At 36.7% G+C, this 23,581-nt stretch overlaps 1 protein-coding gene across 6 annotated transcripts in view; it reads left to right on the forward strand.

Moving 5' to 3' along the window:
- Positions 1-318: 318 nt before the first annotated feature.
- Positions 319-23,581, forward strand: part of R3HDM1 (R3H domain containing 1) — a 55,889-nt gene continuing 32,626 nt past the window's right edge. For 2 of the 6 annotated variants that reach the window (XM_067299387.1, XM_067299388.1), the window contains exons 1-11: positions 319-401; positions 1,290-1,500; positions 13,559-13,673; positions 16,592-16,670; positions 18,248-18,307; positions 18,387-18,527; positions 21,061-21,169; positions 21,269-21,364; positions 22,843-22,880; positions 22,963-23,013; positions 23,141-23,367. In XM_067299387.1, coding sequence (XP_067155488.1) covers positions 1,330-1,500; positions 13,559-13,673; positions 16,592-16,670; positions 18,248-18,307; positions 18,387-18,527; positions 21,061-21,169; positions 21,269-21,364; positions 22,843-22,880; positions 22,963-23,013; positions 23,141-23,367 — 1,087 coding nt within the window. In that variant the 5' untranslated portion in view covers positions 319-401; positions 1,290-1,329. Of the gene's footprint in view, positions 402-1,289; positions 1,501-8,479; positions 8,522-8,965; positions 9,056-13,558; positions 13,674-16,591; positions 16,671-18,247; positions 18,308-18,386; positions 18,528-21,060; positions 21,170-21,268; positions 21,365-22,842; positions 22,881-22,962; positions 23,014-23,140; positions 23,368-23,581 lie in introns of all 6 variants that reach the window. The other 4 variants (XM_067299383.1, XM_067299384.1, XM_067299385.1 and 1 more) reach the window with 4 other exon arrangements.

Below are 23,581 nucleotides of genomic sequence, written 5' to 3' on the forward strand. Positions count from 1 at the left end.
ACTGCTGCTGCTAGTTAAAGCAAGAAGAATGAAAGAACAAAAAGCAGTGAATAAATATTACAAATGCTGCAAGTGCTGATTTATTCTATGCTGCTTTTTCCTTTAAATGTCTATTCAAGGCCATTTTTCTCCCCCCCCCCCCCCCAAAAAAAAAGTATCATGCATTTCCTTTTTTTTTTTTTTTTTCTTTAGGCATTTGAAAGGGATGTTATTGATGACTCAAGACAATATAGTTCTGTCCAGGACTCTACACCAGGGATAAGGACATGGGACTCCTCCTGCCAGATTCCAGATGGTTCATTACAACTGACATCTTGGTTCACAACTGTGAAAAGCAACTTTGGATTATTTTATTTTATTTTTGTGGGAGACCACAATCCCCAAACTGTAGAACAGATCAGGTAATAATTCAGATACTTGGACTTTTCCATAATGTTATTTGATCATTTTTATTAATGAAGGAGCTTAAGCATTCAAGTTTTAGTTGTCATCTTTATTTTGTCTAAGAATTAGGAAGATCTTGTTTTCACATCTTGCACTGCAACTGAGTAATGACAGTAAATTTTCTTTGTGTGTGTATGTATATATATATATATGAATATATATATATATAGGAAAATGTGAATGGGTCTGTTACAGCTTTAATTATTACAGAGCTCTCTCTCTTAAAATTTTTTTTTTTTTATTACGGTAATTGCCAAAGCTATCTTGCTTCTTCATTGCTTTACTTGAGTGCTTAATTTTACCAGGACTAGTCTCATTACATTCAGTATGTAAGGGGGTTCCTGCAGTCATTAACTTGCCAAGGTGTTACCTGGGAATTAGGAAACTTAAAAGGTTTCATTGAATTCATAAATGTTTGTACACTTAGTGCATTGTGACTCATCTACTTATTCTCAAACCTTTTAAAATAAACTTATATGTAATTCCCTCTCCCTTTTAGAATGAAAAAAATTCCCTAGATTTTGTTGGAACCGAGTTTGATTAGAGTATCTGAATGTCCAGTGTTTTTTAATACAGAGGGAGAAATCTGCAAGTGTTATCCAGTAGTGTAGCTTTTATTTCTCTTGTATAGACCTCAGTTGCATAAGCCTCTTGATAAACACGGTGAAAGAGAAAATGACCCCTCACTCACTGTGATACAAGACGGCAAAAAGTAATATACTGGGAAGGGGAATTGTCATGGCAGCAAAATCATGTTTATTATGGGTAGTTGTGTATGTGTGTAAATGCTTTTGAATGAATTTAAAACTATTCAGTCACGCCTCTTTTTCTTTGTCCTCTTAAAGGCTCCATATTTCTTGTAGAATTTTAAAATAATCTTTTCTAATGAGGATGTCTGATATTGTTATGGTAAAAGATGAAACTGATGCAATGAAAGGTCCAGAAGCTGAATTTAAAGATACAGACCCAGTTGAAAACCTTATAAAATCAGAAAGTCAGGAGCAAATTCAAGCAGATAAGGATGAAAATTGTCCTGACAGCAAAAACGATATGCCGGTAAGAATCTTTTCTCTTATTTTTCACTATTATATTATGTTAAATTAATGTTTCTTGTGTTTCTCCTTTCTCATGATCTTCTTGCATGTTTTTTTGATACAGACCTGGAAAACTTGACCAGTGTTTGGGAAGCAAGTAGGGTGATTATTGCTTTCTCTTTCCTCTTTTACCCCACTCTACTGTTTTTATTCATATGTAAATGTGAAGGTCAGGTGGTTTTCTTAAGTTGTTTGAGGCAGATGAACAGTTTTCATGGGAACCAAACCATTTGCCCTTGCTTGTGTTTTCTTGGGTGCGTATGTTGAGTCTTTTCTACTGTAGCAGAATAAGGAAAAAAATCAGCATCTCAGGTTTTCTTTATTTTGCTGTTGCTGAATCATGACTGAGTTTTGGAGACTTGACTGTGTTAAGATACACTGTGTAGTAACAGTACAGTTTGGTCAAAACGCTGGAGTGTCGAGTGTTGCTTGTATGAACCAAGTGCTACAGCACAGCTCAACACTTCTGCCTTGAGTAGGGGCGACCAGTATAGGGCTTTTGAGCTCTGTGCACTTACAGGTGGTTTGGTGTAGCTTTTATGGCGGGACTATATCACATAATGCTTAAGGAGTCAGATGTAGGTAATCCAAATTCCCAGGAGCCAGAGGAATCAAGTTTCAGCAGAGCTCTTGAGGCTGGTAGGTCTGGGTCCTGCCCCGGCTACCAGCAGGAGGTCCAGCCTTCCCCACCTGCATTAATGGTGGAGCGAGCCAGTGAGCTATCGGCCCCTCTTGGCTGTGAACTACTACTCCTATAGCCTCCCTTTTCCCCAGTTCTCCACTATTTAACAGTTTTGGTACATGATTTATCAGGTCAGAAGGCTTAGGCAGGCTTCATGCATAGGCCAGTGTGAAGAGTAGGTGCTTATGAATGGCCAGGCTTTGTAAGGTGGAAGGGAAAAGTACCAAAAAGAAATTGTGGCGTCAACTTTTAAGTGGAAGAGGAAAAAAGATAATGTATCAAGACCTCTTGTGTTAAAGGAGAGCACACCCACATGGATGGGTTAAGTGTTTATGGCAGCATATTTAATACTTCAGAGATTTAGTTACAAAGTTAGTGTTTGTGCTCAGGAGTGCTAAAGGATGGGTGGTTTTTAAAGGCGGTTGCACGTGGGGCTGGCTGGCTACCTCCTGGCTGAGGCTGCCCACTTGGTAATTAAAGACGGGCGTCTAAGTGTCCTAGCTGAGTTGAGGAGTTAAGGAAAGCAATGGAATTTTTCTGGCACAGCCTAGAAAAGGGGGCCGGTACCTAAAAGAAAGCACAGTAGCTTGTGGTTGTCAAGAAATTAGCTTTTAATAGAAATTTTGTGTGTGTATGTCTTCTGGGGGTTAATAATAAATAAACGATTTTCTGATAAAAATCCTGATCCAGATATTGAGTATAGCAGTATTCTCTTGTGAGCTGTAAGAACAGGACAGTAGCTTGCTGGACTGTTGCCACTGAGAACTGAGTAAAAAGTTGTTTTGGGAGTAGTTTGTTCCTGACTAACAATTGAATATTCTGCTGCCTGAAGAAAGTTTTATTTTCTAGAGTAAAATGCTTCCAAATAAATTTTGTAGAACACTAAAAACAATACAGTTTTACACTTTAATATCTGCTGGCTTTATTAAGGCTGACATCAGTGTAAAAAATAATTTTATGAAAAAATAGAATCCTTAAAAATGAAATAATTCTCCTATAATACATGAGAGAACTGCTACTGAAGAGTTGGTAGCTGTTACAGGTAAACTGCTATTTCTCATTATCAGTTGGATGTCCCAGAAGTTAGTTAAGGGGAAAAAAAAAAACAAAAACTTGATTTCACACAACTCAGTAACTTGGAAAAATCTCATTTGCTTTCTCTTTTTTCACTGAAAGTGGGAAAGAAAAGAAGAGATGTAGTGTAGAAACTTCTGAAACTCAAGTGGCAGGTTTTGCCTTCCTAAAAACAGTTGGTTTTGTATGTTCAGGCCTAGTCCAGAGAAATGCAACAGCAACGCTTTTTTGCTGCTGGTCAGTGGTTGTGGGACTTTGGTTTATTTGGCAGGGGGGTGTTGGTTGGTTTTGGTCTTGTGCAAGAGTAACAGCTGGTGGCTGAAATAATTATCTGCTGTATGCACTACAAATTGTGCAGCTGTGTAATAAAAAGGCTTTCTGATTCACACAGCTTTACTGTCTTTTTTCATGGAAAGTTGATATAAATGTAGCATCCAGAAGTCCCAGTCATAACCAGAACGTTACTGTTACATGAGCAGTACAATTAAAAACTAAGTTTATAGTCTGAAGATCTTGATTTCTTAAATGGTAGAAGGAGAGTAATTTACAGGATGAACCTTGCTAACAAAAACCCTTTGGAACTGTACGTAATCGAAGTCTGTGAAAGTGCACTGTGATAACTCCTAGTGCAAATACGTGTATGTCATATGTTTGAGGCTTTTTCATTGAAAGCATATCTTCTGCTAAAATACAAAACAAATAACTTTAGTGTGAGCATGCTAAACAAAACTTTGGATAATAGTCAGGAAGGGTGGAGGAGTCAGCAAGTTCGTTTTTAATTAACAAATTATTAAATAGTTTGACTAGAGACATCTCACCATACGTACTAGTTTTTTCATTCAATTGCAAATTAAATGTTACTGTAATAACAGGGGAAAATAGCAAAAGATTCATTGAGAAATGTTACAGAAGGCTACCAGAAGGTTATTGGAATTAGGTGTGTTCTTTTGTTTGCTAAATGAACATTTCAGAGCATGGGGGAGTGTTGGTGTTGTGTGATTCTGTGGGGATTTTGTTTGTTTGGGGTTTTTTTTTTCCTAGCTAGTACCTGGCATAACTGCTCGGTAGGTTTCATATCTATAGACAAACCACAATAATAATTCTGAATACAGATATCACTTGTCTTGCAAGTTGCAACTTAACTTCTTTACCCCCTACTAATAAATTGGCTGTGGTCATTCCTCTGTCTAAACCTGTCATTGACGTCAGGTATGTCAGGATCTCCTCAGTTTCAGAACCTGGTCATGATAGTTTGAAGTATTTCTTCAGATCTAAATTCCAGATTATTTTGATGTGGTGCATTAGTAACCTGTTTGCTGGTTTACGTGTTTTTGGAGGTACTATGTAAATGAGAAAAATAGTGTGAGTGTGTAATATAACTGATACAGAGAAGATCATTAAGGAAATATTTTGAATTGTCATATTTTGAAGTGACCCTCAAGTAGCATTTAAATGAGATTGGAAATGAGAGGCACTAATATGAAAATTACTCTTACAGAAGTGCATGGATTGCACTGTGGTAGGTTTTGTGATCAAAATGGTTCATCAGTCACTATTGCCTGATCTGTGAGCCTCAAGATCACCCACCTGTTAAGCTTATCCACATTATATGATGGCATACTAATTCTGAATTAGTCAGTTCACCAAGTCTAAGGTATCTGACTTTATCAGCTGGTGACAGGACAGGCAATGCCTCATCCTCCATAAGGTCTGCTGTTACAGAGTTAGCATGTCAAGAAATACTAAGAATAAATAAATCAACAGCCTGAGTTTAAGTCACATGATAGTGCTTTTTATTCAGTATTAAGAATCCTGAAAATGGCTTGTCTAATCATTGCTTGTGTAAATACAGATGTTTGCAGTGAGAATATTTTTAGTTCAGAACTATTTTAAGAATTCTGTATGGGGTCAAAAATGCTGGTAACCTATTTCAGAGTAGTAAGATGATTTAATTATATTTCTTAATGTTGTAATAAACTTCCAGTATGTAAACATACTTTTTTTTTTTCAGCCAGAAAGGTAATAAATATTATTTGTAATGACTGGATGTTTCACTGATTCAACCTTATTAGCTTTCTTTAGTTTTAAATCTAATTTCACTATTGGCCACCTTTTTAAACAAACAAAAAAAAACCACCCTTAATAGTTCATGGTATATTTATTCCAGAAAAGACAGCTTTGTCCTTACCCTATAATCTGTGCACTACATTGCGGGTGGACGGGGAGTTTAAGTACTCAGACATCTCTGCTGTAAAAAATAACTACTAAGGGGATATGAGATTCTTGATGGGATAATGATTGTCAAAGCAGTAAAAGATTAGGAGAAGGGAAGCTGCATATCGCTGCATATCAGGAAAAGCCCTAGCAAGCTGTGGAGAGCAGAAGAAAAAAGTATCACAATATGACAGAGGCCGTGTGATACATGAACACAGGACTTTACATACCTGTTGTATGATATGGGCAAGGCAAATGTTGTATTGAGTGGTTATCATTCTGTTTTGGATTTATGATAATTAATCAGATATCCTAGTCCTTTGGAGGAATTAGATGAAACGGACTTTCTCCCAGCAACTAGATGTCTCTACTCATTTCGTCTCCCCATATTAGCACAAACCTTTGTTTGCTTTTTGTACTCCTCGGTTGAGTTCCCTGCAGCAGTTCTTTTCTACAATGTTACAAAGCTATGGTTGTTAGGACTCTAGCCTTTAACTGAATTCAAAATTGAGACCTAATTTAGCAGAGAGGTGAAAAGCTAAAAGTCCTTATAACATTCTTTATTCAGGTCTGTCGTATCTATGCTCTGAAATGTCCAAACAATGTTTCAGAACTATATGCAGTAACCTTTCCCACTGCTGAGTTTGCTCTGGTATGCATGACTTGGTTTTAGTCAGTCTTTTAGCTATACCCAGCTGTACTGGGTCTGGTCCAGTGCTTCTGCCTCTCAGTAAGGTACGGTGGGGCTTATCCTCCAAATTACAGCTGGTTTGGGGGGCTTATATTTCCTGTTTTGACATCCTTAAAGTCATCCAGTTGGTAGGAAAACAAGGAGCTTGGGCCTGTCAAAGAATTAATAGTAATTGTTTTACAGGGCATAAGAAAGTTGAAGTTCCTTGCTAGTTACAGTGGCTGGGATGGTATTTATCTTGTGTGTAACTCTGAGACTTGATACATTTCAATCAGGGGAGAATCTCCATCCTACCATGCTCTACCCCCCAACTCTCCCCATGGCATTGATGTATTGGGTCCCTAAAAATTGCCAGGCGCTTGTGAAAGATAGCAGCCTAGTGTTCAAATACCTTAGGTGTCTGCCCTGGATACCCTATGGTGCTTTAACTAACATTTTCCTCATAGGTTGCAAACGCCTATCATAAGAAGTCAGAAGTGCAGCGTGATTGGTAGTATCAGTTGGACTGGCTTTTCAAACTGGAAACACAACTGTAATTGTGTATCCAAAGTGAAAGATGGGATATAGTGTAGATAAAACATTTTAAAGGAATGTACTGCCAAGCTTGTGCTGTTATGATTGAAATCTCAAAATGGCATTTATTTTAAACATTCTTGCAAAGAATTCAGGTTAGAAACTAGATTCACTTCGGTTTTAATGTATCAATTATATTTTGAGACACGTGCTTCACTTTGTCTGGCATAATAAAATACACTTTGATTTTTGGCTGCAATAGGTTCAGGAGACTTTACTGAGGTAAGACGAGGAGGAGATATGTGCTGTGTTGTTTTTTGTTTTTGTTTTGTTTTGTTTTTTGTCATCATTCATCTAAAAATAAATGAAATATTGATTGTTAACAATTGCCCTGTTGTAGGCACCTCTGCCTGTTGTTTAGACAGTGAACTGAGGACTGCACTGGCAGTGCCCATTGATATTAAGTTTAGACTGCTTAGTTTGAACCCACCTAAGCTGGTTGATTGCTGGAGTAATTGATAGAGGCTGGGAAATGGTCCAGTTCTGGAAAGTTCAATAACTTGGTATAATAGAAACTTTGCCAAGGGTATGCAAATTGTCAGTTTTCAATATACAATGTATGCTTCCAGCATAGATGATTGAAGGGAAAAAACGCTTCGCTGATGCCAGTGAAACACAAATGCTCTGTCTTGCTCCAAGTATGAGAACAGTTGGAGTATCTTTGCTGCTCAAAACTTCAGCAAGCTTGCTTTAGAAAACTGATGACCAATTCAGTTAGTTTTTAGTTCTGCTAGCTAAATTCCTGTTCAGTAGTGAAACAGATAGTACTTAAATAAGCTTTCCTTCTGCTATTCTTCAGCTTAGCTGGAACAACTTTTGAAAAAGACATTTGAGACTTGAGGAAAATGAGAGAAATACCTGTTCTTCTGCCTTGACTTGCTAGAACCCTTCACTTTAGGTTAGGTGTTTTGAATAGACACTTGGGAGCTGCCTAAATGGAGAGGTAACGGAACCGGCTGGTATAGCCAGCCAGCAAGTGTAGAGTGGTGAGTAGAGGTGTGTAAAATTTTGATTAAAACAAAAAAAAATAGAGTTAAAGAAAACTAATAAAGTAGTATAGAGGTAGAAGTACAAAAAAGATAATCTTCCCTTGACTGACTTGTTGCATTTTTGGAAGCAGGAAGATAAATGCTATAGGGTAGTATTTTTGTCAAGTACGTAGGGGGCCAAAAAGTTTTGACCATTAGCTGTCCCTTTTTAAAGTCAGTGTTTATAGCTCCTAAGAGAAAAAGAAATGTAATTTTTACTCCGATTATGCTAGGCCATTATCTGCTCCCCTTGTCAAAGCAATGCTTTTCTCATATAATCATCTTTGCAGGTAGGTTTCAGGAACTGGAAGCAAATCTATAAAACGGTGTCATGTTGCCAAGGAAACTAGGACATGAGAATTTAAAATATAGGAGCTGGCTAAGAGAGTCAGCTGTTTGGATCTTACTAAGCAGAACTGAACAAGAATGTTTGCTTCCTGTTAAATTTCTGTAATATCCATTGTTGATAAATGAAGAAAGATCAAGGATTTCACCCGGTGAAAATGGGGGAAAAAAAGCATGTAATCCTTCAGCCAAAAGCACCTGTTGCTCATTTCACAGATATGACAATCATGATGGTAGTAACTATTACAACTTTCTCTGTTATATAGACTTTTGTATTAATAAAGTTGAACTGTGAAGTTTAATATAAACCTTTTTTGTTGTGCCTATCATTCAGCGGCCAGTGCAGTCTTTTGGACAGACAGCAAAAAGGTCAAAGGTACAGTCGACTTGTGTGCTGGCATGCTAAGGAAGTCCTTCAAGCTTGATGAAGCCTTGTTACTTTGTGAAAAGTGCCTTTAGTTTTATCCTTTATTTTTGGCAATGCAGCTTTGTTTTGTTCTGTTGGATTTTTGTCTTGCTTAGTTGTCTGCTTTTGTGGTTTGCCTTTATATTTTTGGTGGCTTTTTATTGTTACGGAGAGAAGCTCTTTTCCAAAGAGTTTATTTACTTTTCATTAGCTGTGCTCTGTTGTGCTGACAGTGCCTTCAAAAGCTGCATTTGTTTGGGTTTTTCTTCATACAGAAAATTCCTTACACTATTTAAAATATTAAAATGCAGTTTTCAGCCAATTTGTTTTACATATATTAAATTGAAAAGTAGTAGCTTAAGGTATTTATTTATTTTAAAGCTGGAGTTTTTAATTATACATACTTTCCTTTAGTCAAACACAAAGTTAAAGTTAGTTCGGAGCCTTGCTGTATGTGAAGAATATCCACCACCTCCCACAGCTGAAATATCACAGGACCTCCAGGTAAAAATGTTGCTGAAATTTCTGAAATGATTTGAACGAACTTATTCAAAAGCAAGTCTTTTGGGTACTCCTTTAACTACGTAGACACCACTTTTTTTTTTTTTTTTTTTTTTTTTTTTAATACAGCTTTCACAGAGTTAGTAATATCAAGCAAAGAAACTGTTGCTTTATTTTTCTGGACTACTATTGGGGTGGTGTCTGGGGAACAGGAAGAGGGGTTTTGTTGGTTATTTTAACTTTCTAATGTCACAGTGACTTTGGGGCAGTTTTAAACTGCCTAAATACTGGGGCCATCATTAAGACAGTTGAAGAACAAATTTGTGATTAATACGTAGCATAATTTACCAGCTCTTTAAATTTAGAGAACTTACAGTTGTAAGTTCTGGTGACTGGAAACCAGAGAGAAATACATGTGGAAGAGAAGGATTGGAGGTAGGAATTTGTTGTTGCAGTTTTTGATGCCAGAGTCCCCAAGCGATGGGCCATAGATCTTACTTGACCTCCTAGAACAACTCATACAGGCAACTTCCTCATCCAGTTTGCTTTCTTTCCCAAGGATTTTTTGGGAATGGCATGGACAAATTCTTGTGTAAGCAGCAATCTGCTGGTGGCTGCACTTTGAAAGATTGTCAAGCATGATATGTATACATTAATTGTGCTTTGCATACGTGGGAGGTCCAGCGGCTAGGGGAAGTGAGAGGCTGTCTTGTATGGCCCTCTCTGGCATTAGAATAAACTTCCCCTTGCTGGAAAAGTTGGTATCATTGCTCTGTAATATCAGTGAGACTGTTCCTGAAAAATGATTTCTAGTTCTGTGTCTGTGCTAAAAGTGGCTTTTAAGAGTAAGGAAGAATAAAGTTGCTGGTAATACTTGAATCCTGAAGAACCCTGCTTTTTAATGATTAGAAAGTGTTAGCTTTGATAGGATCAAAGATATCCTTACTAACCTATGAACTGGTGCTTGTTTTGGAATACCTCGTCAGTCTTGTCTGCAACTGTTTATCAGTCGCCCCTTCCACGCTAGTGTGTGCAGCGGCTCTTGGCCTTGAAACTCCCAGGCATGTAGAGGTGCAGATGTCACTCTGCATCACTGCTGGCTATGTCTCCTCATCTCTAGCAGAAGGCTGTAATGAAAAGGGTGCTAGACCAGATAAGGTCTCAGGCAAATCGATTTATTTTCTGAAATATTTTTCTATATTTTCTTGAGCAGTTGTTTGCAACATGGGAAAAGATGCTCTTAATTACTGAGGAACTGAGTAAGATTTTGCAAATTTTAAGCTTTAGTCGTTACAAGCACTGGCAGTCTGCTAAGTAAAGGTGCTATAGAAGTAGTAGCTTATTGATTTATTGCACAAGGAAGAATATAACTGATCAAATTAATCTTTTATCTCTGTAAATACACTAAGTCCTTTTTTTTTTTTTTTTTTTTTGCCATTATTTGCCTAAATATTAGGTGCTGGGATTGTTTTGGTTCTCTGTGCTCTGGCACGAAGTACAAACACTAGCAAGGGATATGTGGGTTTGTGCGTTGTGGTTTTTTTTTTTTAAGGAAAAACTGGTTTCATGTGAAGTAGTGGTATTATGGCTCACAAGAACATACATCTCTGAAGGATTTAACTTTTTCTTCTTTAGCAAAATGAAACAGCCCAAAGGAAAAACAAATAAAGAGCAGTGTCCATGAAGTTAGTTAGCTTATACTGACTTGTGTAAATTCCCATTATAGATAGTTTGAGATTGCTGGTAAATGTAGGTCCTTTGAGTAAAATTCTGTAATGCTTCCTGACTCTCTCTCAAGTGTTTTAAGCTGGAGGAATTTTTCAGGGTTTGGTTTTTGTTTGGGGGGTTGTGCGTGTGTGTGTGGGGGGGGGGGGTTTGTTTTTTAGTATCAGGATTTGGTGACAATTCCTGCTGCTATGATCTGTTGACTAAAATAACTGGCCATTTTGCAAAGGAGCGTAGTCTTTAGAAACATATCCATGTCCAGAGCTAAGTAAGCGACAAATAGCAGGAAGCGAAAAGTGATGATGAATACTAGGGTACTCTGTGGGCTAGGAAACTGAGATTTATTAGCAGTGAAGACAATGTTTTGGAGACCCGTATTAAAAGGCAAAGGAATGAGGATTTTGGGTAGGAAGGTGGTTGCGAGGATTCTGTTAAATCAGTATGCTGGTAGAGACCTGCTACCACTAGGGAAGGATTAAAAGAATTCTCGGGAATAGAAACTGAAAAATATGACCTACTTGATGCGTGACTAGAAAGCTACAGAAAAATCTAATTAGATGCTACAGTTTTTATACCATGAAATCATAAGAAAAAGCAGTTGTTATACAATTCTGTATCACACTTTGAAATAGAATTGGTGGTAGTAGCAGAATTGGTTTTTCACATGGCTATTCTTTTTTTTTTTTTTTCCTGCTGTTGGAGAAAGAAATATAAAAGCAATCATTTGTTGTAATCCTCTGACTTAAGTATTGCTGCATGTTTTTACTTTGGATGAGCTTAGAGCAGTTAGTAGATCAATTTTCTAATGAATAAAAATAGTCACAGTATGAAAATTATTCTTGTCATTACTGATGATGTTTTGTAGAGTGTTATTGTAAAACAGAGAATTGCTTATTATATCAGTGAATTTGAGCTGGAAATAATTTCTAAAGACATAAGCTGTGGTGCTTTTTTTGTTTTTCTTAAATAACAAACAATTATGTAGCTACTGGGTGAACAGTTGAAGTGTAATGCGGTTATCAGTGACAAGCAGGTTGCTCATTTGTGTTATATTCAGGTTCAAAGTATGGTGAGAAATACAAAGTTTTATTTTGGAAATCAAGTGAATTCTCGTGACTAGGAAATAATGTTACAGATGAAGTCATTATTAGTGATTGGTAACAGTTTGTCAGACTTGGGTATAAATGACCTCAAAAAGACTGCTCAGCTCTTATTTCTAATGCTGATTTGCAGGATATATATGTATTAATGAGTTTAAAATATTTAATTTGAAATTTTAATAAGCAATAATAAAAATGAGAGTTGGTAAAACTAGCACCCTATTTGTTTATTCACTGTAAGATAATTTTTAAATGGTCGTCTCTCCAAAAACAAATTTTGAAACTAGTTTTTACTGTAGCCTCATAAGCGCAGGGTTCCCATTGTCCATTTCAGAAAGGACCAAGGTAGGGAGCAATTTCGTGTGCTGGGGCTTGACTACAGTTGACTACAGGCTGTGCGAGGATGTGCTTGCATGTGAAACATTAGCCTTGGTGAATCCTGATCACGTTTAATTCTAGACAGCTTTCGTGAGTAAGACCAATTTTGTGGTATGAGAGGTTAGGAATAGTTTATAGCAGGTAGCTGGATATGTGACTGAGAAGGCTTTAGAACAGCAAAAACGTGGGGAAGAATGGGTTTGAAGGAAGAGTGAGGACTTGGAATGGGGAAAGGGTTTGGTGTGGGATGGAAGAAGAGTGGTAGGAAAAAATGGATGTGGGGCAGGTTGCATGGGTCTCTGGGCTGGGAAGAGCTAGATGCTCTAGGGTAGTGTGAATGGTAGCATAAACTCAATTGGTGGCTTCTGGGGGAGCAGAATTGACATTTGAGGGGCTTCAGGGTAGAAAGAATGGGGGGAGTCCCCTACAGGATTGCTACTTTCCTGCTCCTCCTCTCAGCATCTCTCGGACACAGGATTACTGTCTACCTCATCTGGCTTTGTTATCCAAAAAGTGTGTCCTTCACTGACATGAAGAACAAATTATCCACTTTCCCATAATTAGGGGACCACTATATCATTTGAATTAAAAAGGGAAACTCTTATTTGCTGTACATGAGAAACAACATCCACAATAGTTTGTCTAGTTGTATAAAAACATGGATTTTGAGATGATTACACATAAAGCTACTTGTTGAAACATGCAGCAAGTTAAGAATCTAAGTCTTGATAATGATATGGTTTGCAAATTCTGTCTTTATATATTGAACTGTAAATTTTTGCTTTTTGTGAAATTTGGATTGCTGGTCTATCTTAAGTAGATTTAAAACTTTTTGTTTTAATTTTTTTTCTTGGTATGAACCAAATCAAAACTTTAAACAAGCTTTTATAGTTGAGAACTATGAAGACTTGGGGGGGGGGTGGAAAAAGCATCATGGGTGATGAGCTGTATAAAAATTTAGATGATGTGTACAATTTATGGGCCTAAATAACTGGAACATTTTCATAGGTGCCTCAAGATAGATATTTTAGATTCATTTTGAAATAGCATTTATGACCTGGAAGCGTGTGCAAGTTCTAAAATACCACATATATTAGTTGTCTTTATAGTTTTTTGATTCACTGATAAATAGTTTCATTTTGTGTTTGCATAAAGTGCATGCATGATTACAAAGAATATGAAGACAGTTGTTTTCATTGTTACTTCTTCAGTATGCAGGTAGTAGAGTACAAAACAGTTCTTGTGCAGGTATATATATAGTTTAAAATAATTTCCATGAGGACTAATTTTTACTTTTTGACAGGAGAAAATCCAGATCCAGTTATCACAGTCTTTTGAGAAAGAAGAAAAGCCCGCAAAAGATGAAACGGAAAAGGAAAAGTCAAGTGATAAACTGCCCAGAAAAATGTTATCAAGAGGTTTGCCATCTATTACTCTGCTTTTAAGTTCTATTTTTATATCTCTATCTAGAATTCCATATTAATAACCTTGAGTAGCTTTGGCTACGGGAAACTCCTGTGAATTACTGTATAAGCATCATCTTCTCAAGACTAAAAGTTCATTTCTTCAAAATTCTGTTGTCTGTATATGTACATTTTGTGCACATTACAAGAGCTTTTTTGCATATCAATCATTAACTACAAGAGATTTTTTGCATATCAGTCATTAACATCTAACTGTCTTGTGTACCTGAATATATGATAGTCTGAGCTTGTAAACAGAAAATCAGTTGTGGATCTGCATTTTACTCGTGTCAGTACATTAAAGTAGCATATACATAAATAGAGATTTTTATTACGTGGATGGAAGTGGAAATTTATAGGTACAGATGGAGTTGTCACCTATTGAAAAGTCAGGTTCCCTTTCCTCTGTTAGTGTTTTGTTTTTGTTTTTTAAGGAATAGAGAAAATACGTTTTATGCACTTAAGCACACTTGTCAAGATTTGAAAAACTCGAATCCTATCAGATCCTATCTTTTCATTGTATCTGTTTGTGAAATGACTTCTGTGTTTCTTGAAACAAATACTGAAATGTCAACTATAGGCTATATCTTTATGTTAATCAGGTAGTAGGTTATGTACTGCATGTATATGTAAAAAATATCCAGAGAAACGGCAGTTTGCTTCCAGGAGGTCGTTGTATAAACTTTAATCATCTTTTAACAAGTGTAGCAAACAGATCAAACACTTTTGAGCTGGAGAGGGAATCAGTCCCACAACCAGGTTTCAGCAAGCACATCTCCGTTGCCTCAGTTTTGTCCAAGTATTCATTGGAAAACTTATTTTACTAGGACCATTAGAGGTTATTTTCTTACTCCCAAGACTTCGTTGTTACAGGTTTTGTGAGACACAACTGATCATGACAGCTATGTTTGTACTTTTTTTTTTCTAATCTTTATTCAGCAGAAGTCAATGTTCTTGTTTTATTTTTCATTACTTTTGATAGTGTCTAGATTTTTATTTTATTTTTTAAGATTTTGGAGTAAGGGTGGAGCTAGATAAGTAAAAACAGTGAGTGTTATATTTTCATTGTAATATTCCTGCAGTCTGAATTGAAGATCTGTTCTATCTGCAGAAAATCTTTTGCTTTTTTAGCCTGGAACAAAACTCTCCCTCTGACTCTCCCAAAGTCATTGGTGTTGGATTGGCCCCTAAAATTGCCAGGCACTCATAAAATCCAGCATCCTAATGTTCAAACACCTTAGCTGACTCAGTTGAATACCCTATAGTGCTTTGCTTAACTTTTTACTCATAGGTTGCAAACACCTATCCATAAGAAATCTGAAGTGCAGCATGATTGGTAGTGTCAGTCGGGTTGGCTTTTCAACCTGGAAACAAAACTAATTCTGAAATTTTAAAGTACCCACTCACCTTTTTAAATGAAAAAAACAACTACTACTTTAGGCAATGGTGAGGAACTGAAAACAGGGTGGAAAAAAAAGGCTAAAGTAGGTAGCTGTTTTAAATTCGCATAATATCTCCTGTGGAGGCTAATTGCTTTCCAGTTTGAAATGTGCTGAAATAGAAAATGATGAAATTTAAGCATCAGCCTTCTAATAATTATCACTAAATTATTGTGCACTTTATTTTTTTTTTAATTTGCCAATTTTAAGTATATAATTATTCAGCCTTAGAGTTGTCTTACTAGACATGTTATTTTTCCCTTCTCAGAACCAAAAGTAATTCCGAATCTTGAATGCTCAGACTTGCTTGGTGTCATTTCTATTCGGTTGATAACTACTAAGGCAGGATTGATAGCATAACTAGCTCTGCTGATACAGGAACTCACTGTCATTCTTTAGGGAACTAGGGATTCCCAGTCTTCAGGTGGACTTGGAGTATCTTCAGGAAAAACACAGGTCTTGTGGAGATTGAACACTTGGGTCATCCAGCTCCCTGCTGTGCCAAGAGGCAGCTCTCCTGGCACTGCTGCTTCTACTTCTAATGAAAAAGCCTGCGTGGATTAGGTGTCCACTGACTCCTACTCTTCTTTGGGTAGTAGTCCTCTCATTGCTAATAAAAGGTTATTAGCCATAAAGGCACCCCAAACTGACCACCAAAGGCCTGGAGTGGCTGGGACCTAGGCACAAGTTTGAGCCGTGCCTAACTTGAGAAGAGGTTGGCACTTAAGTAGTTCTTGAAAGAAGTCTAATTCCAGAAAAATATTGAGACCCATCTGGCTTTTAATGCTAAGATCTGGAACTGTCAAAGATGTTCATGTAAGGGAAGATCTAGTGTTGGGGTACAGTCTTAAAACATTGTTTCTTTCTGTGATAGATTTTAAAGCATAAAACATAACTTTAAATATTTTCACAAGATGATTTTTAGAAATTTTCAGGGAGAAGTCCCATAGCTTTCTGCCTCCTTTCTGGTTTCACTGAAACCAAGTCCAGTGTAACAAGGGTTTGTAATAGTACAAAATAAGAATTGTGAAAGTGAAACTGTTGCATTCTAAATTACTGGATATTGCTGGTCCACCGAAGTACGTTCAACAGTGCAGTGTAGTGTATTGGAGAAAACTCGCAGAACTGATGGAAGTTGGGTGTCTCAATGTGATATACTGCTTGAAAATATGTAGCTATTTGTTAATAGATTGGCAGTGTTGCTGAAGTCTTTGTTCTGTGTTACATGTTGAACTGGGGGATTAGAGGGAGCATTTGTGGGATTGGGTTTTTACTCGAGCCTTTTCTCTGGAAACTGAAAGTATTTAATATTGGGAATCACATGCTTAATATTTGGACAGTATTCATACATAAATATGATTTTCAGCAGTAAGTGTGGGGGGGAATATTAATGTTTTTTCAAAGTGTAACTGTGCTCTTCCTCCCCACCCTTAGATTCCAGCCAAGAATACACAGATTCCACAGGCATAGATCTTCATGAATTTTTAGTAAATACATTAAAAAACAATCCCAGGTAAGCATGGAAGAATTTAATTTTCTGTTTTTCTTCCTTGTTAGTAGAAGTATAACACCTCCTTCCCCCCCGCCCTTAAATGTGTAACACTGCATGTCAGTTATTTAGGATGACGTTTTGTTGTGCAGGCTCTCTGAAACACCAGTCCATTGTAATGTGTGTGTTACAGAAGCAGAGAGTCAGTACATTGAAATGGTTTAAATACTTTTCATGTTTAAGGAGCAAACGATGAGTTCTGTCTGTGTGCAGTAGCCTGTCTCAGGGGATGCTAACAATATTGTGTCTCTAAAATTTGCACTTTTTTTAGTATCTGCTTGTTAGAGACCAAACTGCCTTTTATTTTAATCTGCCTTGCACTGAATTTACAGACAAAGAAGCTTCTTTTAAGCTGCACCATATAACTATACTCTTTACTCTGCACATCAGGAACCAGATCTGACCTAATTCAAGTCTGTTATTTTTTAGTAACATAGTTGATGTGGTTCTGCTGCTTTGAGGTTTGCAGTATGCTGCTGTCTTGTTTACCCTTTTCCTCAGTAGGAATTATTACTAGGACTGTGGATATACATACAAGGCAAGAACTCTAGGGAACTGTGCTGCTGTTGCAAAGGCTATTCCACTGCTATTTATTATTTATCCATATTACAGTTATGGTTTCCAGTGTGATAATGTGTTGAGATTCTATTTTGTTGGCAAAAAATATAAAAGGGGCTATCATGAGGGGCCCACAGTGTTTTGTCCTACAGAGAGAACCTCTAGCACACATCTCTCTTAGATTCTTACTTTGGTCCTATTTGAAGTCATAAAGCATCCCAGTGAAAATATGAAGTTGCAGATGAAAGTCTGTTGTGGGTTTACATGCCCGGTAACTGGGAAGCTTAATTATCTGACGTGTGCAAATTATGAACTGTGAGACAATTAATTTCATTATGTGTTAACAGTCTACTGAAACTGGCATAAGCGTTTTTAGAATTTCTATTTTATGATGTTTCAGCTTACGTTTGTTTCAATTACCTTGAATTTTAGCTTTTTCCTATTCTCTTAACATCTCATCTCATTGCAACATGTGCCCACTTCAACTTTTTCCTCTGGTTGTAGATGTGTACAACCCTTTCCATTATCTGTAGTCTAGTCACTCTTGGTCTCAAGAATTTCCATGACCCAATTCACAATTGAAGGGCCAATTGAGGCCTATCTGAGAATCTTACTACCCATGTTGACCAAGAAAAACCCACGTTAGTTATTGTTTTCCCTTCTTGATACCATCTTCTCAATGAATTGTACTTGCTGCTGAGCCTATTCAACAGAGATTACGTGGAGGATCTTTGTAGTCTGATTTCTGAGATGGAAACAGTTGTTTTACTAGGCAGGTTCAATTAAAAAAAAAGAAAAATCAGTGAAAAATGAATACTTTTTTCCTTAGAAAACAAACAAAAAACTGGATTTGATACTTGGTGGTCCTGTTTACAGTCTGCCATCATCCGTTGATCACAGATGTTATCTGTGTATTCTTAAGATGAATACAGCTGCAGTTATTGGAGTGTCTCATATGTGAGTTGCTGTGTTTTTATTTTCAGGGACAGAATGATGCTGCTGAAATTAGAACAGGAAATTTTAGATTTCATTGGTAATAATGAGTAAGTACTGTACTCTTATAGGAAAAAAAAATTGGGAGTGTTCCTGTTGTTCAGTAAAGCTACTATTCCTTTCTTCCAGAGTTCCAAGAAAAAAGTTTCCCCCAATGACATCTTACCATAGAATGCTGTTGCACAGGGTAGCTGCTTACTTTGGATTAGAGCACAACGTGGACCAGAGTGGGAAGTCAGTCATAGTAAATAAAACTAGCAATACAAGAATGTAAGTGTAAAAAGTCTTGAAAAGAATTGTTTTTGGTGCATGGATTTAACATCTGGGATATATTAAGCAATAATGCTGCATCTGTAGCAATAGGAATATAGTCACTCATTGGGAACCGGGCAGCAAGGAGAGGTGATTGCAAGATCTCCATGGCTCAAGTTCCAGTGTTGTGTAATGATGTGATCTGTTCATGTTTAAAGTATTTGAAAAAAGAATGTTATCTGTAAACTAAGACTTTTTTTTTGGTTTTCTTGCAGAGATGTATTACAAACTGTGTTCTCATAAAATATGAATTTTTATAAATTATTTATCTCTTTCAAGATTTACACCAGCTTCAAGTGCATTCTTCTTTTCTTTGGAAAACAGTACCAGCCCCTAACCTAGAACAGGGCAGTTTACGATAGGGTGAGGGTAGGGGACAAGACCCGTAGAACGTTGGATTTTGTACTGTAAGAATCTATTGGGAAAATTTAGGCATGGAAATCTGTTGATGGAATCATGTCGCTTATAGATCTTGCACTGCCTTACAAAATAAATGTAGTAGGGGAGACATGTCTCATCAGCAGAAGTATCCACCAGGTTAACAAGTCATGGCATGCTACTTTACTGTGAGGGCTGGCGAGTTGGTGAAACCACTAGGAATATCCCTGTTACAGAAGGTACCACTGGATTCACGGCGTCTCCAAATGCAACGCACAGCTGACGTTTCATTAACAGGACCCATCTGTTTTCTGTCCTCTGCCCTCTCCTTGCGCTCAGAGTCCTTGCGCTCTCCTCCTCTGTTTCTCTTTCAGAAAGGTGAAGGACTAATGTTTTGGCATAACTAAGTTTTTAGCACCTAGTTTCTAGTTTTAACTCAAAACACTTGCATGACACCTTTCTTTAAGTATTCTGTAATTTGAGCATGGAAATAGTTCACAGCTCCTGTATCCTAATCACTGTCCCTCTATAGACTCCTCCTAAATTTTGAGGAACAAAATCTAATTATCTGCCCTAATTTTGGAGTCAGTAGAACTGAAGTGTCACACTGGAACTTCACTTAAGTAAATACTTTCCTCCTCAGAAGGTTTCAGAAAACATATAGAGTTTGAATGTATATTAAATACTTTATATATTCATGTACTACTTTTTGCTTTGACTATAAATTCTCTGTCTGAATTTACTTGTAAAGGCATACATCTCAAACCCGTTGCCTCTGTATCTGCTAGCATCCCTAGACTGTCACTTCAGGTGTGGAATAAGAATTATTAAAACATGATTCCTTAATTTTTATGATTTTTTTTTTTTTAACTGTATTTATATAGTTAAAACCTTATGGCCTCTGGAAGCCCCCTATAGTTGTAGTTACTAATTAGCAGGCATTTCATCTAACCTGTAGACATTAGGATTCTTAATGTTTTCAGTATTCTTATTTTAAATCACTTTGGATATAAAATAAGAATTTGGAAAGAAAACCTTGGAGATCTGCTCCATGTTGAATAAAACCAAACTTACCTTTTCCTCATAGGCAGATTCCCGGCTCCAGCGCCGATCAGTGATGTTACTGACATCAACAACCCAGTGCATACTGGGACGTCTCAGTGGAGTGGGAAGTTGGTGATTGCAGGGCAGTAAATTCAGGGACCTTTAAAAGAAAGAGGTAAGAGAGTCTAAAGGTTCTCTGAAATGCCTGCTAATTATGTTTGGGCATCCAGTAACTAATAGTTAGGTTTGGCTGTTTAACAGAAAAAGATCTCCTGATTTTATATAAACGCCCTGAGTACTAAATGAACAGAAATAGAGAGTATACATATGTTATGTTTTTTAGCAGGCAAATTATTCCTGGTTTGTCTGAGAACATCTCATACCATACTAGTAATTTTATTGTCTAGGTAGTTGGTATATAGTTTTGATAACAATAGTTTGCAAAATCTCATTACTTTTTCACAAAGTAGATAAAATACCAAGACTCTGTATAATTTGTTGCTTCATCCTTTCACTGTGGTGTTCTGAAGTTCTTGCTTGCCAGCATCACTGTATCATTCTTCTTCTCTTGCTTATTTCTACTTTATTTTTGTTTTCAAAGTTTGCAAGTTTGAACACTTTCTCCTACATGTATCTCCTTATCTTCTGTTTTCCTTTGAAATGAATTCTGAGTTACTGCAGCTCTAGCAGAAGGCACCAATCATCACTTCCATGCATGCCCAATGTCTCTTGCACGGCACAAGTCTGGATTCAAGAGCACTTCTGCTTCCCCAAGGGCATGTGATTGCTTGCCACCTTAATTGGAAATTGAAGCAAAAACTTTGAAGGAAGAGATTTTAAAAGCAGGTTTGTTATGCCTCAGGAACAGGAGTTGTCAGCTGCACAGAACATCTTAATATTTTTGGTACCCTTTCCATTGCCAGGGCGATAGACTGTTGCCAAAAATCTGTCACTTCAGTTAGAATACTGAATATATGCAACGCTAATCAAACATACATCATTTGGTTCCACTGTGTATAGTATACATTTACAAACGCGTAAGTCTTTTCTTTCTAATGACTTTTTGTAGACCTGACCAAAAGTTTTGTGAGCATATAAAGGATGAGAAGAGTGATGATTTTCAGAAACGGTACATCCTTAAAAGAGATAACTCTAGTTTAGACAAAGATGACAACCAGGTAACTGCATATGGATTATTTTCCTCTTCAACTGGATATGTTTGCCTGTATATTTATACTATTTTCCTCTAGAAGTTGACACTGTGTCACTTAATTTAGATGAGAATACGATTAAAAGATGACAGAAGAAGTAAATCCATAGAAGAACGTGAAGAAGAATATCAGAGAGCTAGAGAGAGAATATTTGCACAAGATGTATGTATCACATAAAATCTTACTGTGTTTTGTCAGATTGCTTCATATATACACATTCATGTGTCATTTTTAAGAGATGCTTCTTTCCATTTAGTTTTCTGTATATGAAGGGAACTAAGCAGATAAGAATTATTAGTTTGCCTTGAGTGAATTTTAAATAATACTGAAATTACTACAAAAATTTTTTTTAATGATTACTGCATCAAGCTCAGACAACCTTAAAGAAGTATTTTAGTGCATTCTCTAGCATTGCCTCTTTCAGTGCATTTTTTTGCCCCTTACTGAAACTTAAGTTACAAAATTTTAGCACTGCAGTCCTTTCAAGTGTTACTCAGAGCAATAACTGTAAAAATGACGCTAGTTTCTGTCATTTCTGTCTACATCAAATTCATCTAATGAGTAGTCACAATAAAGTGATTTGAATTCCCATACATGAAAATTCAGTCAAATGTGGAATTCAGTCTCTCTTGACTTTTACATCATCAAGAAGGATGAAAATTCTGCAACTGTAACAGTTAGTGGGTCTATGGTGTTAATGATGATTTGCAAGCCCTAAAAATGTCATCTGTCCCAGGACATCTTTTAATGCCCAGTGTAAACTGTAATTCAATCTTGCATTTTTTTGTAAGTGTGGCCATTTTTTAATAATACTGACTAAAACAGAACAGGTATATTTTCAAAAATGTGTGTATTACTCCACTTTTTCTGACATTTTCTGTAGCTCTCACACACCCAAACCAGATCCTTGTTCTGAAGAAAGGATAATGAATTCTGAGAACTCTGTAGCTAATTTGCTACATCCAAATGTTTTTCAAAAGCATTTTTTTTGTTTGCTTCAGCTACCAAAAAAAAGATGGACTTTTACATGTAAGATTACCTTCTCCTTTTTCATGCTCATTTATCTTGGTATTATACCCCTAGAAAGATTTGTACTAAATGTTAGAAGTTAGAGTTAATAACATGGAGTTAAAAATAGCCTTTTAAATTGTACATTCTTTCAGCTTTTTAGTATTTGTGTGCTTGCTCCCAAAGAATTCAGAATACAGTTATTGCAGTAGCCAGTGTTGTCTTCTACTGCATGGTTTCAAGGGGAAGACAAGGCAACCCAGGTGGTGTTAACAATTTGTTTATATAGACTGTCCAGTCACACATCAGTGGGAAGCTACATAAGGCAGGGAAGGTCCAATGCAAGGAAACAACTTCAGAAAAATATTGTTATAGATAAAATGGGGTCAGCATTGTAACTATTCTAATGCTAAGTTTTATTTCCTGCAGATGGGCCTACTTTATTTTTTTTTTTTTTATGTGTAAATTGTTCACTGAAGAGGCAAACTTTTCAGGCGGCTTAATATACAGAGGATGCTTAGAAAGTTCATATATAACATAGAAGACTTTAAGTTGCATTTTGTTTTGTTTCTGCAATATAGTAGGGCTTTTAGATGCCATTAATAAGTTCCGTTCTTTTTTTTGCTCCTCAGTCCCTTTGTTCCCAAGAGAATTATCTTATTGATAAAAGGTAAGAAAATTTGCAGTTTCATTTTGTTTCCTTTTTATATTTTATTAATAAATATTAAGCTGTCTTATTAAAATGTCAACAGAATCCAGGAGGAAGAAACTAATAGTACACAACAAAGACGGCAGATATTTAGGTATTTGATGCATTCTTTAAAAAAAAAAATCCCAAAGTATTCTGCATGCATTTCACTTATTTTCTTTTTCTTTTTCCCTTGTTTTTCAATTGATGCTTGTGCTAAAAGTTTAGTTTATAACTTACAGAATCAATAAGGAAGCATCAGGGAGATCAGCCAACAGCCATCAGAGCAGTACTGAGAATGAGCTGAAGTATTGTGAACCCCGTCCCTGGAGCAGCACCGACTCTGATAGCTCCATCCGCAATCTGAAGCCAGCTGTAACGAAAGCCAGCAGCTTCAGTGGGATATCAGTTCTGACAAGAGGAGATAGCTCTGGAAGCAGCAAAAGCACAGGCAGGCTGTCTAAGACAGGTATAACAAAATCTGTACAAATACATAGTTACATAGCAGTGAATTACGAGATGGGTTTGATACTTAATACGTATTGCAGGAGTGTACATAACTAAAGGCCTCCGTCTCGTAGGTGCTCCATATGTGCAACTCCCACTGAATGTGGTGGGAGCTGCATACATAGAATGGCTACAGACTTAGGCCTACGGTGCTTGTATTCAGATTACAAATTAAA

The sequence above is a fragment of the Apteryx mantelli genome, chromosome 6 (genome assembly GCF_036417845.1).
Source record: "Apteryx mantelli isolate bAptMan1 chromosome 6, bAptMan1.hap1, whole genome shotgun sequence".
Lineage (NCBI taxonomy): Eukaryota > Metazoa > Chordata > Aves > Apterygiformes > Apterygidae > Apteryx > Apteryx mantelli.